This window comes from Chlamydotis macqueenii, chromosome 1 (genome assembly GCF_036417535.1).
Source record: "Chlamydotis macqueenii isolate bChlMac1 chromosome 1, bChlMac1.mat, whole genome shotgun sequence".
Taxonomy (NCBI): Eukaryota; Metazoa; Chordata; class Aves; order Otidiformes; family Otididae; genus Chlamydotis; species Chlamydotis macqueenii.
In genome coordinates, this window is record NC_141556.1 from 136,252,935 (window position 1) to 136,270,454 (window position 17,520).

Sequence of the window (17,520 nt, forward strand, 5' to 3'; positions counted from 1 at the left end):
AATAAAATCACAAGGAAAACAAAAAAAAAAAGAAAGGAAGAAAGGATAAGGAAAGGCGAAAAAAAGGCAAATCGGCAATGTTTATGCAGTTCCCATCCAAGGGAGCACACTCTTGGCTAAATCCAGAGGCAAGCTGAGCAGACTGCAGGTGATCCACTCTTCTGTCACCGCCAAGTACCACTGCAATCAATCAGAATCACTACAGGGACACGGGACAGAGAAAAGCAGACAGTTTTAAAACCAAAAGGTAAAAAGTAGATTTTTTTTTTTATTTTAGTGTGTGTAAGTATTTTTAATTATGCACTAGAAAAGCATGTTCTAACGCAATTCCATATGGAAGTAGGGTATCCTTTAGAAAATGCTTAAGTAAGGCCCAATACCTAACTAGTATAAGGTAATGCCAAAGGCGGCCTTAAATTTCCAAACCAGTTGATGATTTGGCATCCTCACTTGGAAGTCAGCATTCATTAGCTTACAGACAACCAGACAACAAACACACAGTTCACTCTAAGAGGAAAATAAAATAGAAAAAAATTGTCTTTAATTGTTTTTTCCCCTTCCATAATCAGGACATCAAAAGAAATACACAACAACTAGATAATCAGAATCAGTGGCTTCTTCTGGAATAACAATTGCCTCCCATCGTTTACCAGGTGACAGATGAATTCTGTCATCTGATCTTTACATCGAGCCCAGGCAGAGTGAGTGCCTGATGATTACAGAGGTAAGCTTTCTGTCCAGTCAGCCACCACCATTATCAGTGTCTGAGTATTTGTGTTTTCTGTATGAGTCGATAAAGGTCAGAAAATACTGAACAAGTCACCATAAACCAAATTGTATAAACACCTTACTGCAGAGATGAAGTAGTATTTTTTCTTCTACTACAACCATAACTTTCAAAACAACAGGTATGAGTTATGAAAGTCTAACTTGAGAATAGAAAGATGCAGTCTTTTTATAAAGCAAAGACTCTCAATATGTATTTCATAGGAGCTGTACAGTAAGCTGAGTGGGCATGTGTCTGCACTGGTGCATTTGCTCACCCCTATCCTGCCAAACATGCAACTCCTTTGTCATTATTAACATCAATTATTCAGGAAATTATTCAAATCAGTTGCTGGACTAAGCTTGCCAGTTTGGAGAGTAGATCATGTCATCTGGAAATGTAATTCAAATTTTACATCCCAGCTGAAGAGTCTGCCAAATCTGGGAACCATCACATTCGGCAGCACTCCATCATCTCAGGGAAGCAGACCTTAAAAATGTACAGCAGGTTTCCTTCCCTCAACCAACCTGACAGCAGCAGCTACTGCCGCACGGCGCTGAAGGCGTTTCATTAGTTCCACTCGAGGTATGTGGGGCCAGTTGTGGTTGACTAGACAAAGAGAACTGGCATCTGGGACAGGTCCTACCAGATGAAACCAGAGCAACAGTTAAGGCTGCAGAGAAAGTTCTGGCTGTGATTCAAGTTACACTGTTATTTACTTAGTGAATAAAGAGATGCTGTACAGAGTTATTTGGCCTACGCAGTATGCACACAGTTAGGCTGGAAGGAGAAAAAAAAAAAAAAACAAACAAAAAAATAAAACAAAAAGACCGCATTTTAGTTACAAGGGCTGTATCATTCAGTTTACAAAGTGAAAAAATGAGCAAGTGAAGAGGGAATAAAATGATTGTATGTATCTGAAAAACAAAGCAGCCATGTTGTCCTTACTTACTAAACTTTCGCAAAGATCACACAAAAACAAAAGTGAAGTTTCTTTATCATGGCACACAACAAACTTTATGCCTTTCTGTTACTGAACACTAAAGGCAGAACCAAAAGCAAATTTGCTGCCTAATGCTCAAAATTGCTTTCCCCTGAAGAAAAGTATAAAGGAAAGCACAAACCACCTATTTTCCCTGCCCCCCTAAACACCTTTAAAAGCCAGAATATTGAATTAATTAATTAATATAAAAAAATCTGGTGCAAGAAGGTGTACCCACACACACACCCATCCCTGCCAATACTGCCGAGCAATCATGACAACTTGTACGTCAGCGTTACGTACTCGTCATGAAAGGGGGATCTAGCATAAGCAGGCTCCTTGAGTGGAGAACTAATTGGAGAGAGGTAGGGGAAAGGAAATAAAGCAGCAAATTATACCACAGAAATTAAGAGAGAAACTGCTTTCCGCTTACCACCACATTTAGAAATAAAAAAAAAATTAAAGAAAAAAAAAAAAAGAGTATTTTGAACACTGGATAGAATAAATGTCAGTTGTTGTCATTACAGCTTGGTAAACACATGTTGATCCAGTAATATTTTATGCAGCTAAAACCAATTTCAGCCATTTTGAGATAATACTCAATATGATAGGTATTGTGTCCTCTAGTTAGAAAGCCGCTCATTGCAGCACTGAACTATGAACCATCTGGGGGAAAAAAAAAAAAAAAAAAAAAAAGAAAAAAAAAACAAACTAATGCTGCTTTCTCTTGTCCTATGAAAGAAACATTTGAAACAGTTAACATGAAAACAGAATTTCTCTTTTTGAGAAGCAGCACATAACATGAGAAAATGGGATGAACTCTGACATTAATGGCTAATGAACACAAATGAAAAGGAAACACTTCACAGGCATACATTTGTCTATTCATTTCAACGCCACAGAACACTATGAGGTCAAGATGAGCTTTAGAAAACACAACAAAAACCAAATCAACATTCTGCCATTAAATAAATATAAAGTACTTTTGTTGAGATGAAGGATGAAGCTTGCACTGACATCTGGAAGCGTGAAGGTTCTTCCCTTACCATTTACACAGCAGGCTACTGTTAAATCTATTAAACAGTCACCGCGACAGGTAGCACACCCAGGCACCATGGACATTCAGCATGAAAAATAAAGATATTGAAAATTTTGAACCAGGCATGTCAACTAAAGCAAAATACGCTTGGAATCTACTGTTCATATTCTAAGAATATTACTTACAAAGTGGTCTTCTTTAAGAGATACTAAATATTAGTCATGAAGATGCACTACAGTAGCCATCTAGAAAAAGAGTAAAACCCACAGTATTTCTAACTGCATCTTGCCAGTACTTCCCTTGATATACTCTATTTTTGTACAATTAAAAAAAAGGCAAAAAGAAATTGAGTAGTTCTTAATTCAAGTTATTAAATGTAATAAGTTGTTATGGTTTTTTTTAGACTTATCCTGTAGTTGCATCCTTTAAGATTCTCGTAATCACTATCTTCTGTCCCACATTTTCAGTGATGTGACTGTAAGAGTTGATAGGTAAGCACTCAAAATCATGAAAGTGATTGACAAAGAAGGGACTGCTGAAGTGTCATATGTATAAGGAATGAAAGAAGATACAGCAGGAACTGAAAAACTGCTGTGTAGTAACTCCTTGAGGTTTACTCTCGTTCGTGTTAAAAAAAAAATTAAAAAAAAACCAGAAAGCCACATTATTCGAAGTTGAATTAAAAATTCAGGCTAATTAACGCACCTAGAAAACTTCTATTTGCAGCTTAGAAATGAAGAGCATTTGAAAAGCAAGCCATTAAGAGTCTCCAATTACTTTTTGTGGTTTCAGAAGCAGCACAGACACACTACACTAGTTTCTGTAAGACGTTCTTTTCAAGTTCAAAAAATCAAGCATTTGAAAAGAAACCTTTTATCTCTTCAGACAGCTTCCAGAACCTGGAAAACATGTATATGGAAAGGATATAACTACAAGCTTACTGCTATGAACAAGCACGTGTTCATTAGCTAAAAAATAATATTAAAAACATTAAGCAACCTCTCATTTGTCCTAGACAGTCCATCTTCTACAAGCAATACAGAAAAATTAATCACTTGGACAATCTCTCTCCCCTCCTGCCTAGTAAGGTAAAGATATGAAGAGAAATCTGCTTTTTAAACCAATTCACACCGGTAGGAAACCGGTCTCTTTAGACTGCATGGCATGGGAGCAGAGGTGGCATACCTCGCTGCATCAGGATGCGTGCGATACACAAAAGCTGCATTTAGCAGTTGGAACCCACACTGGGTTTTGCAGGTGCCCAGGCAAAGCCAAGTCCCCGGAAGGCAGCAGACCAGGCTCCAAAGGCAGGAGAGGGTGGAGATGGGGAAGCCAGAGGAGCCAGGAAAAACCTGAGGAATTTCAGAGGGGCTGAAGGAGCTTCTCCCCACTCCAACCCATCTTTTCCAGGATACTCCCCAATTCGCTCGGGTGTGGGGTTCTCACACAGCCTCCCCACTTCTCAGTTCCCAGAGGCAACTGAATGGAGGTCTCTGTCCCCACAGTCTTCCACCACCAACTGTGCTGCGAAGTAACAGAGCTGATGGGATGCCAAAAGCCCCGTTTTCCTTCCTCCTGTTCCACCTTGCTGCCCAAGACAACATGCTCCCATCACTTCTGCCAGGCGGAATCTAGGTATCTATACCAGCAGAAAAGAAACATACCAAAACCAGTTTTCTAGTGGTTTTAGTCCCTGAAGTAGCTCACCATGGTGTAAGATGAACATAAAGGGCTGCAGGGAGTAAGATGGGAAGGAAAAAAAGACCCCAGAATCTTGTGAGGCCTTCTGCCATCAGCAGTTCCATCAGGTTGACCATATTACAGAAGTGCCTGCTGAAAATGCTTCAGGGTGCCTGAGCCAACTCCTAATTCTTACTCATACCAATGAAAAAACAAAACCACACACACAAAAAAAAAAAAAAAAACCACACACACACAAAAAAAAACCCACCCCACCAAAACCAAACACTTTCTGTTTTGGGGGAATTTTTTTTTAAGCAACAACAAAACATAAGCACTTTCCGCAATTACTATAGATTCTGCAGTTAAGTTATCTGCATTTGAGGAGAGAAAAAAAAAGTCCCAGAGCTCACCAGTCATCAAGTACAGCAGATGAGCTTCACTCTGAGAAAGCCCACCATCCTGATTACAGTGTCTCTTAAGCAGCAGATATACAGGGAGAAAGGGCCCACCTTGTTATTTCATGTGTTGAGCTAGTTCAAGCTCAGACACCAGAAACCTCTTGGAAGGGAAAAAAAAAAAAAAAAAAAAAAAAGAAAAGAAAAAAAAAGTTTCAAGACACTCAAGACCTTAAAAAAATAAAAAAAAAACCACAGTTCTTTCTGTTCAATGCTGGAGTGAATTCTTCCTTTTTTAAATAGCAGTCATGCAGATTGCAGCACATCCAACCAATTAATTCAACTAGCCTTATGAAGCAAATAAACTCCTACCCAGAAAACAACGCAAGTTCATCTTCACATAAAGATCTGCTAGTCTTGAACAACTACTTCAATTCATTCACGGCAAATAAGCCCTCGTTCAATACAACATTCATTAACTTACTTTCTCCAATTTTTTCTCTCTTCCTATCTCTGCCACTCCTTCCCTATTACACCCTGTAGCCCCTATTCACTCTGTCCTCAAAGTAAAATGGTACAGTACAGATCATTCCCCACATGTAGCTCTTCTCTGTCCCTCTTCACTGCATGCCCTGGCAGAGGAGAGCACACCCCGTGTCGACATGACAGGTAACGTACAATACATAATGCAAAGTAAAGAGGCAGGCAGACAGCCAACTTCATGAGAAAACTGTTGGCCTCTCTTCCTGGAAAAGAATTCTTTTTCTTCAAAAATAAAAACTAATGTTTTGGTTATATCACCTGAGGTTTTCTACAAGTAAAAAATAAAAAAAAAAAAATTAAAAAAAAAAATCAAGAAAAGCAGATCCCTTTAAATTACAATTTTTATATGATCCATAGCCTAATTTCAGTTTTAAAAAAAGCGCATGTGAATTTTGATCACTTCTACCTGAATACGTAAACTACATTTTGACTTGATTAGTCACATCGCACAGTCAAAACAAGTGACACTTGTCTTTTCTGTGCTGAAGTCGTACAACCTGTTACGTATCGCTGTGTTAAACAAACAGGGCGCTTCTTCCTACCACAGGCACAGCCTTAAAGGTAGCACTACCGTAACTTTCCATTTTTGGGGGGACAAAGGCCTAACAACACAAGCAAAGAAAAATGTGAATTTCAGCACCATTTGGGCAGGCTCTTCTCTGCAAGTGTAAACTCCACTCTTTTAGGGCTCCTGTTATGGACGCTTCAAGAAAATCAGGTTTAAGATAGTCTCATTTAGAGCTAAACTTACTGCCATGGCTCAGGTATTCGGGTAAATATGAAGCATCCTGTCTCTACTAACCATCTTAGACACAGACTATTTCCAGATTTCTTCTCCAGTTCTCTACTGCTCTATTTCAATCAAATACAGAGCACAAGTGAGATACACGCAGCTCAGACCAGTAACACACGCCAGGGTTGTTCTACATGGCATAGAACACCATGGCATTTACTGCCATAGAATAACGGGCGTTTTGCCTTCTAAACATACGAGCACTGCCAAATCCAGGGTAACATAATCACAAATTCAAGATTAAAAACAAACAGTGAAACTACAAAATCCATAAGCAAGGTAAGCAAAACCTTACGGGCTGCATAATACTGGAAAAGTATTGTATATAAATGCATAAGCACTAACCTGAGAAAGGCTGACAGTTCACCTGAACAATGAAAACTAAATCATGCAAAAACTTTTGGAAAGTCTTCATCCTAAACAGGGTACAATCAATACTACAAAATTTTGCAAGTACTGATTTTATATTTTCTTCCTAAACAAGGTTACTTTCAATAATTATGTGTTCTTTCCCCCACCCCCAGAAACAAACCAAAAAAGTACACATACAGAAATCAATTCTGAAGAACAGAAGGGACACTTTCTTGGCCTTTTTTATTGTTAATGTAAATTACCAAGCAGTTTTCACCAATCCACACATACATCCTTTTTGTATCAATAGTCATCTTGAAAAAAAAAAAAAGTCATACTCCATTCCAATATCCCAAGCCTCTTTCCCTTAAAGTTTCCAAATTTTCAAGTAGAACCCAAAAATAAAATCTGTCAAGAGCCAGAAGATCATAAAAGGATTCATTCTCCACACTTGACTTTAGCATACAAATATTCCTTCTTTGCCTTCACCACCTTCTTTTATTTTCTGTATAAATCTCCTTTTTACTAATGGTTCTCAAAACCTTGCAAGACATCCACCTGTTCTCCAAAATCTTATCTCCTCAAACTCCCATAGCTAAGACTGATAGCCAGCAATTCCCCTCACTAACTTTATAACAATTGAAGTGAAAAAGCTTGCGTTCAGTAACCACTGACCATGTTTTTATAATAACAGAATTATTTGAAAAAGAAAAGCGAGTGTTTCATCTAAAGCTATTAACTCTAAAACAGTTGTGAAAATACTCAAGTCAATCAGCAACTGTTTTCCTTACCATCAAAGGAAGTTATTTTTGCCCAAGCAATAAATCTCAAAAGGGACTTTGCTTAAAAGATACTAATCAGCTTTTTATCACGTCCTTATGCTATTTTAAGTCACCAGCGAAAATTATTTAATAGGATGCAGCCTTGCATTACCCACCACCACAGTCATTCTATTTCAGAGTGTTCTTACTCATTCAAAACATTTTTTCTTTAAGTTCTTTGTTTTTTCTTCCTAATGAAAATAAATTTCTGGTTTTGTAGACAATAATTAACCTATTAAAGGGAGTTTCTATAGACTCCACAATAAAGGAATACCAGTAGAGACTTATACAACATCAGGTCCTGATTTAGGTCAGAGAGGCTTTTGAGTTCTGGAGTACTTCACATTTCTAGCTACAATGTACTTCCACACGTTATGATTTTAAGCAGTGTCGATTTCACTAGGATTTGAACATAGAATTAATTACTGAAATTTATACTATTGGCACTGATATTTGCTTCATTTCCAGTCAATGGAATAACAGAGTCTCAAAGATTCTTTTAAAAGACTTCAAATACACTTTCAACAAATGTAAAAATATTTTGAGTTCACAAATTTCTCCACAGTACTTCAGAAAACTTTAATCATAATTACTCATGATTATAAAAAACAGCTTTAAGTACAATTTGGTATTATCAGAAGTCCCTTTCTACTCATGGCATGCCCCTACAATATTTAAAACACTGATACCTTATCAACACCAAAAGTTTCCATCCTGTGGTAGATCCAAATAGGTTATACGCAAACAGTCAAGAAAACAAATAATTCATGTACCCGGATGGTCTCATCTGCTTTAAAAGAGCTACTTCTGCATGACACAGTATGTAGGACTAGAAACCAAAATCACTTTTCCCCTCTTCACATTTGATTTTTTGCATTATTTGTCTTCAACAGTTAGGGATCCTTCCCAGATGACGGCTCATTTTATAGGAGCTGGTAGCTCCTACCTGACTTTACTAAATACTTCATCACATCTGTCAGATGTGAAGTTGTGATACACTGACATAACTACTTTAAAATATTGTCAAGAGCAGTAAAATACCCCTTCTCCACCACACTACCAGCCGAGCTCAAAGCATGTTTTATCCATTCATTATTTCAGGTCACGATGTGTATTTTCTGTGAACAGCTTGGTGCATTTCCATAACGATGTAGAATATAGTAAAATATGGAAACATACCCTCATTTTGTATTACTGTAATGGTTAAGGAAGTTTTTGCAATGTAACTCAAGTTTCCCACATTAATCTGTCAAACTGAAAAGAAGGCTTATTAAAAAAAAAAAACAACAACAACAAAAAAAACCCAACCTTTTCTATGTATCTTCTTGAACTGTACGAGAATAGTAACAGATTGACTTAAATGCGCACACACAGGCTGCGATTATAAAAGAAACTATCCCCAGATTCTTGATTCAACCATGTCACTAAGGATTTGACATCACATATTGAAGTTCTCAAAAAAAAAACAGAAACAAATGGAAGACCAGTCTTCCTAGAAATGAAAATATTCTACTCAACCTGCACAAGCTTTGGTTGTTCTTAAATCAGAGCATCCATTCTCAAAGCTCTCTTTCCATCTTCTTTGGTAATTAGAAGAAGAGGGAGAAATAAAAGCATTATTTGTGGAGTTCGTTTTCCATTTTTTTCCTTTCTCAAAAATTTTCAGAGACAAGGTTACTTCTGGTTACATCTTTTAAGTACTGTATCCCTAGGCAAACAGTATTTAGAGAACATACATACTTAGCAGAGTTGCATCATCATTCACTGGCCACTTGACAAGTTTACAGCAGTTCATAATATAAGGAGTGGTTTTACTAAATCTCTAAACTGCTGAAGCTGTTATGACATACAACATTACTAACATCACAGACATTAAAGCATGTGCCTTTATTATGTCTGTCTGCTAACAAAACAGACAAATAATAAAATAAGGTAAAGGAAAGCTCTTATATTAATGTGAATAGACAAATATTTTGCTAAATGTAATGCAGTCCTCTCAAGAAAAAAAAAAAAGTGAAATGAATTCACTGTTATTTGAATTATCACCTAGTATAATAAAATCCTTTCTAGAATTAAATTACCTCCTTTGAGCATAAAAAAGATAATCATAGGCTTTCTTACTGAAATAGTCTTTTGTAAATACTGAAAATAACTTCCAAGCTATGATATTGTCATTTCAAAGAGTACTCATAAAAATTGTTCCAAAAATTGTATGTTAAATAGTATCAGTAATTTAAGTGTGCTTTAATTGCCGCTCCATTAAGATGGTTTTTTAAACATTACAGCAAAATAAAGACAGGACAATGAAAATCACAGGTAAAGAAAGATGCTAGTCTGATAAACTAAAGAATAGATAAGCATCCCAAAGTCTTCTCAAATTCTTTTAAAAATAAAAACAAAAGAAGAAATCAAGCAACAGATGAATTAATCTTGGAACCTTAAATCTGGAAACATACATCTGCTAAACCGTGAAGCCAGGCAACCTTGTTCACTGTAGAAACCAAAAGATTCAGAATGTACAAACACAGCTTTGAGACAGATCTAGGAGAGGACCCAGTTTGACAGGACACCTAAGTACAGTACCTGGAGAGAACAGGACCGAGCACAGGGCTACAAACACTGAAAAACAAGACAACAAATGCAAGATACTGAGATTTGGAGTCTGTTCAGACTAACTTCACTTTTACAAGCAGTAAGAACCCAAAAGCCCAAACATTTGTGCAGGTACCAAGTCAATCTATCTGATTGGAGATGCCTAGCTATGGAAAGATAAGTACAAAAGATGAGAATGTGAGATTTATCCACCCCAGTAAAAAAAAAAAAAAAAAAAAAAAAAAGAGACTTCATAGAAGGTTCCTCCTCAGTGAGAAATCCAGCCTCAGGTTTCCATAATCACAGGAAAAAAAGCCACATTTCCGTGCTCTCTGACAAGAATAGCTTGCAGGGTTACAGGATCGTTTTGTTGTTGTTTTAAAGCTGATTCCAAGGGGTACAGCAGGGATATGGCTATTCACATCCAGTTTTTAATGACATAAATTTAAATTCAACCATAACAGATGGCAATGCAAGACTAGAGCAGAAAAGTAAAGATCCAGGTACGACTAATTTACCTACCACACACTACAAATTAGCATCGCTGTTAAGGTCAGATCCAAGTCTTGCTGGTATCCTCCTGTTATACAGGGTTAAGTCTCCATTAATTGTACTTTTCACAGCCATAAAGAGGTAGTCCAGATGTCTACTGTCTTACCCCATACTGCAGCCCTATTTTTGGGAGGCTTCCTTTCTGGTGACAAATGGCTCACATGAGCTCAGAACTTCTCCCGCAAAGGTGACGGTGTGACAGAGACATCCAACCCACACTTACCAGTATTGCCACAGCTTACAGACTAATGGCCACTCAAGTGGACAATCGTTTTATTTCCTATCTAGCGTTATTTGGCAGAGCTACAAACAGCAGCAGGGGCACTGGAGCTGCGCACTCCAACTCTGGAGGGTCAGTACCCCCACTCAGTCACATTCAGACACCTCTCCATGTAGATGTGGCACTCTAGGGCATGGTTTAGTAGGCATGGTGGTTAGGTTGACGGTTGGACTTGATGATCTTGGAGGTCTCTTCCAACCTTAAGATTCTATGATTCATTATTCCATATGAAAGTTTTATATCGTGCTATGAAAGCTCTGAAATAGAACTGACCTCTACAGAAATCACAAAGACAGTCATTCTCAAAAACCAGATTTTCTAACTAAAAGTATATATTCTATGAATACAGGCTTAAACTCTTGCTAACTTCCATTCACCATTCTGACCTATTGCTTCAGAGTTCATCTGTCCAGTACAGACTAGAAACTTGACACTGTGCCCTTTACTGAGATTTACCTAGATCTGAAAATGCTCTATTTCATATTCAGCACAGCAGCACCATCATTCCTCCACTCCCGATACCTGTGCTCAAGAATCACTGCTCCATACTTGTGCTCGTTCTGCTCCTTCCCTGAGCAGCTGCTAAAAGCAATTAAGAGAGAATACCAGGCAAGACAGACTTCTGATCCAACCTAATCTGGCAATTTTTACGTGCACCTTATCTAACCTACTAATCCTCCCTCCCAAATTCCAGATACTACCACACCATATATGCTTATGCAGCCCACACTGCAGAACTACTCAGCTGCTTTGTACAGCTCCACATCGGAGTACTGATCCGTTAAACAAGGCTTGTCAGTCATTCTCTACACTTGGAAATTCATTACAAGAACAGGGTGGTGTTTTTTTTTTTTTCCTCCAGAGAATGACACCACAAGATTTATACCAAAACAGTTATTCCTGACCATTACTATATTGGTGACTTTCCAAAAGGGGAGTGGGAGAGAGGCTATGAAAGTGTGATCAGTATTTCTACACGATATTTCTGCTTTCAGTGTCAGATGGGTATCTTGAGTCTTTAGAAATCAACAGAAGCTTTACCATGAAGCATCTACATTTGGTGCATAGTACACAATATCACAGACCTACACAGACAAGGAAAGAAAAAGATTACCAGAGATCACATCTGTCGTAAGACCAGTTTGGCAATCTCTTCCATATTTCCAGTTGCAGAAGTGAGTCTCTAAAAGACCCCACACACACAGGTGCCACAAAAAAAAAAAAAAGCACAGATAATTAAAACATAATAATATTTTATGTATGCTACATAAAACTTTATATCCAGTAGCCACCTTCTAAGAGTCTATATCCCATCTTACCCTTACTCTAGATACAAGCTCTTATACATTAACTGATCAAGGCAAAAATTAAATTCTTACCACATCTATTAAAATTATACCATGACTTTAGGAAGTACTCCTTCCAGTAGCCATGCGTAACAGCTTATCCATGCCACTGCCTGCAGAACCAATGCTGCAGAGTACAACTGTAACAGCCTAAAATGAGAAGATCTGAATGCACAACAAAATAAAATTTTAAGAGAGACTAAAAGTTATGAAAAAGTTCAGTACCGGCCAAGTTCAAAACAACTTTCTGTAGGTAATCTACCTGGAAGATCACACTCTCAGTTAAATACTCTTTATCATCTCACTTCTTCCTTTCAGAAAGGACTCCCTTCTAATGGCGAAGAAAGGATCAGCATTTTCAGGCAAACTAGTTTTTCAACCTGAACGCAGAGAAGGATTAAAAATAGGGTTTACACTGGAACTTGTCTGCTCCGTGAAGCTCTTATAAAATTGGAACAGATACCTAGCTGTTACCTAGGAAACAGCAAGTAAAGTCAAGTCCTGTGTAAACTATTAGGTCATTTAACAACCAGAAAATTAGAAACGAAAAGAGTAGCTCAGTACAGAAATTATTTACTGCAATCTACAAGACAAACTCGGTCCCTAAACACTTCATATCCATGAATGAAGCAAAGCTGGATACAAGCTATGAAACTTGCGATTTCATTTCAGAAGGAACTTTCAGGTTCTTCTGGAGAAATGCTGTGATCTACCTTTACTTAAACACAAATCTCAGCATTGGCAACAGCTGTGTCTTCAACTATGCAGAAAGCTACGGATTTTGTACACACCAACAAAGACTGAACCCTACTATATATATATAGAAACCGCCATGTACCTGACTTAATAACATTCCCAAGCAGCACATTCCTTTCTCTCCCTTTGATTCTTGCTCAAGTGTGACAAATACAAGATGTGAAGATCCGAGAACTTTGCTAAAACACTATTTCCAAACAAACAGGAGAGGTCAAGCAATTCAGTTACCTGGAAAGAAATACCATACTACGTGACCTGCTCCTTATCTATGCAAGCATATTTTCCCTCTCCTCAAAGTTTCCACTGTAGCTGCTGCTGCGGCGACGCTAGCGGTATCGGCTGGGAACACGACCCAGGGAAAGCTGAGCAGGCTGCTCGTGTTGTAGCCGTCACATCGTGTAAAATCGCTGTGAGCAGGATGAGACAATGATGTGCTTGAATGATAGCAGCTGTTCTGCACTGGCACCGCCACAAGCAGAGCTGTAATCACAGCCAGGTGCAATGGTGGGAATTTTGGGGGATAAGGGCTATGCCTGCACCTGTAGCACTCTAACTTCCAGCCATGCAGTATTTGTTTTTTAAAGACCATCTATCATTTTGACAAGCTCCCTACCTGAGCAAGCTACCTTTTGTATTTTCTTAACAAAGCCCTTCTCCCTGTTGTACATCCAATTTCAGCCTCATATGCGCTTCACCCATGGAAAAGGCTACAGTAACTATGCTGTAGGAACCACTGAATCGTAACAATTCGAAACACTCCTAGTTACTGTGATCAAAGCTAAATCCTTTAGGAAGATTATTCGCACCAGAACCCTGAAAAAAAAAAAAAAACAACCAAACCTGCGACTCCGTGCAGTACTTTCACTGCACCGTTGAGATAAAGCGCAATTTCCCCCGTTCCTGAGAAGGGCCACCTCCCGTTACACTGAACTACGGCGAGAACATTTTAACGGGGGCCGTTGTGCTCCTTGATCCATCCAGGCAGCTGCCGGCCTGGCAACAGCCTACGGATAGAGAACACAACTTCGAGGCCATCAAAAGGAAGATTTATTCGGAAAGCGAAGGAAAAAAAGACAAAATAAACCTCATGGGCACCCCTTTAAACGACGGGAGCTAAACGCCTCGCAAGCAAGGGATAAGTGACGCCGCCGAATCCACTCGCGCCCCGGCACCCACTGGAGTGTGAAACGGCAGAGGGGCAGCGCTCGGAATCTGTCGATGATTTCACCGCTTCTCTAAAAATATCGCTGCCAGAGGGGCCGGAGCCGGTGCCTATGGCGGGAGCGGAGCGGCGGGGCAGGCCGAGCCCCCTCCCCGGCGGCGCGGCCGGTGCCGGCTCCCGCAGAACTTCGCCCCTCGCTCGCCGGGCAGGTGACCGTTACCCGTGCAGGCGGCGAGACTACCCCCCCGCCCCCCCAACACACACCCCCCGCTTCTGCCCCGGTCCCGGCTCCCGTCGCCGCTTTGGCACGTTCAGAACCGCTCCGGTCGCCCCCTTCATGCCAGCGGGCACCGCTCTCCCCAAATCCCCGCCGTACCGGGTCCCTTAGGAAGGAAGAGGGCGACGACCCATCCCGCGCAGTGGCCCCGGCAGGTGCCGGGGGCAGCCAGCGCCCCACCCCGACCCCCAGACCTTCGCCCCGCTGCGAGGGAAGTTGAGGGCGGCGGCGGCGCTCCCCAAACCGGGCAGCCTCCCCCAACCCCCTTCACCCCCACCGCGCCCGCAGCAGCAAAACACCTACCCGGAGAGCTTCCCAATCTTCACAAAGCTAAACACATCCATCCATGCAGCCGGCTAGCTCTGCCCGTCACGCTCGCTCACTCACTCCAGCGGCAGCTCCATGTCGGGAGAAGGTTGCGTCCAGCGGCAGCAACAGCCCTGGCGAAGGCGGGAGCCGGCGGAGACAGAGGCTGCTACCCCCCTCCGGCAGCCAGCTGGGCGTGCAGCATCTCGCAGGAGCGGCGTTCATCTGAGCGCAGCCCTCCCCCTCCGCTCCCCCGCCCCCGTCTGCCTCGCCCCCTCCCCGGGGTAAATCAAGGCGCTGGGGCTGCCCTCAGCGCCGCGCCCCAGGGGGCTGGAGGGGAGACAGCAGCGCTCCGCTGCCTCTCTGCGGTATCCCCAAGAGAAGGAAGGCGAGGGGGTGGGCGAGGAAGGCGGAGGGTGCAGGAGGGGGTGTTTCTCCTCCCGCCGGCAACGTCTCCCCCTCCCGAGGGGGAGCGGCGGGCGCAGACGGCGGTGGCCCGGGCGAGCGCCGCCCGCTGGCTCCAGCCCGAGTCGCCGCTGCGGGCCCGGCCGATGGGGCCTGGCCGGTCGCCGCCCCGAGGCTCCCCGCAAAGGCCCACCTCAGCTACCCCCACCCCCCTCCCCCAGAGCCGCGGCGGAGGGGAAGGGGCCGGGGTTTGAGGGGGTGCCCTGCCTCGGAACGCCGCTGCTTCCCCCGGGGCAGCGGGAGGCCCGCCGGAGGGAGAGGGGAAGGGCGGCCCTGCTGGGAAGGAGGCGGCTCCTCCCCGGTCGGGGAGCAGCACCCCGGGCCTGGCAAGGAGACGGTAGCGTGGAGTCCTCCTCCTAAAGCAAAAGCTGGGGAAAGCAGAGAGCCCTCTTGCCCCCAGCCATCTCCCCTCAGCGGTCGAAGTGCTCCGTGCTTCCCTCCAGGGTGGGGAAGGGTGTCTTGGCCCTCAGCCCTCATCAAGGGTGGGCGTCTGACAGGCAGCCAGGGCTCAAACCAGCTGCCTGGCTTTGGTCACCATCCTGTGACCTCTCAACCTGTGCCAGAAAAGCCACTTGGAGGAATGGAGTCCTCCTGGTTGTGACAGGAACATGACAAGGCTGGTTCATGGTGACGTAATTAAAATCAAGCATTCTTCATATCACGTCTTGTGGAAAAATGACACATCCAGATGTCCTGATGCAAGAACAGTAGAGGCACACTGCCTTGCGCTTCTGTCCTGCATCAGGCTTGAGAAGAGACGCTGGAGTTTAGCTATCCATAAGCTTCCAGTGACTGAGCAGGACAGGAAGGCAGGTGACATTCAAATTCATATTCACGCAAGCTCTGCACTGCAATACAATAATTCTCAGCATGGGAATGGATTTTCTCTGCCTCTGTTTTTGCTTGTGTTTTTGTTCGTTGAGTAGATTGATACACTCTTTACTTCCTGCTTTTACAGTTTCCGTCTCTTCTGCTGGCTTGCACCTGCACTCTCCCACCAACAGAGAACTTCAGAAATGGCAGTGGAGCCCAACAAGCAGACTCCAGCAGCCAGATGAAAACAATGCACTTTTTTAATATTAAAACTTGTATTGATAAGAGAACAAAAAGAACAGGCAGTACGAACACTCACTGTGAATTGGGTTTCAAACTATTCTTTAAAACAATAGCAACAAAGAATGATTGATCATCTGTTTACACTGGGAGAAAACTGAACTGCCAGCTAGAAAACACTTGCTGGCCTACTTGCTGGATGTAAAGGGTTTGGGCATATTCTGAAGTGCCATGTGAAATATTTTATGTTAGTGCATCGAAATATTAATGTGGTTCTTGCATGTAACTGTATTCATTTATTGTTCTACCAGATTTTTTTAAAGCTGCTGAACCTGTGCCTGTCATTCATGCTGCTCTATTGATTGGTGAAAGTTACAACGATAACACAGTTTCAGCTGGTTAGAAACTGATTTATTTATAAAACTGTCATTATTTATTTATAGACTGAGGAGATAGGCCAAGATACTACAAAGCTGACTGAAGCTAATGAAATGATATACCATATATAAAATTAAGCACATATGTTCTGTATCAAACAAAGTTCCTGTCTTGAGCACTTCATGCTCCAACAGCTTGTCACATAAAGGTGCCTTGCAGTGTAGTGGTGAGACCAAGAGAAGTGGAAAAGTTCTAAGGGGTGCTAGAATTTCTGTGGTTTCAGGGTCTTTCGGTGGAAAAGCAAATGTGATCCTAGGATATATTCACTGAGGTATTTCCAGTAGAGATAAATAGAAAAGCAGAAAGCATAAGATCTGATCAAAAATGCCGTACTCAGCTTGTTCAAAAAGCACATTTGAGAAAATGAGAGCAGGTGCAGGAGGGTGCTAAAAGAGTGCTAAAGGTAATGAAGACTCCGTCTTATGAGAGGAGACTGAAAGAGTTTTGCCTAGCAAAACCAAGACTACGAGATAAAAAAGATTGTTGTTTATAAATACATCAGTGTGGTAAACACAGGGTGTGTACCCAAAATGATAGGGCTTTATGGAAAGTCATTAAAATGTGAAACAAAGCTGAAATTATCTTCTCTTTCTTTGGTATTCCAAATAGATAGATGAAGTATGGCAGTTTTTATAGCTACTTTTATATTTTTGTTTTCTGAGGCAGAAGCTATTGCAACAGTAAAAATTTTCCAGAATGGCTGTTGGAGATACTGTTGGAATAGCCAACATCCTGGAGATCTGTTGGTAGCCGTGTCACAGGAGTCTTACTCCCAGATGTGCAGACAAGAACAGAGAACCTGGACAAGTGTGCTTCTTCCAGCCAGGCTGGTTCTTTGGGTTCTAGTGTCACAGCAACTGGATGTAAAACTACATCAGAGCCATGGGAAAAGATTAGAATTTGCCTACCCAAACAAGCAA

General features: G+C 41.6%; 1 protein-coding gene across 1 annotated transcript in view; it reads right to left on the reverse strand.

Annotated features, from left to right (window-relative positions):
• The window catches only part of FRMPD4 (FERM and PDZ domain containing 4), a 310,232-nt gene extending 295,394 nt beyond the window's left edge, over nt 1-14,838 (reverse strand). Inside the window, exon 1 of the mRNA XM_086768048.1 lies at nt 14,642-14,838. Within this exon, the coding sequence (XP_086624174.1) occupies nt 14,642-14,682 (41 nt within the window). The 5' untranslated portion in view covers nt 14,683-14,838. The remainder of the gene's footprint in view (nt 1-14,641) is intronic.
• Between the last annotated feature and the right edge of the window lie 2,682 nt (nt 14,839-17,520).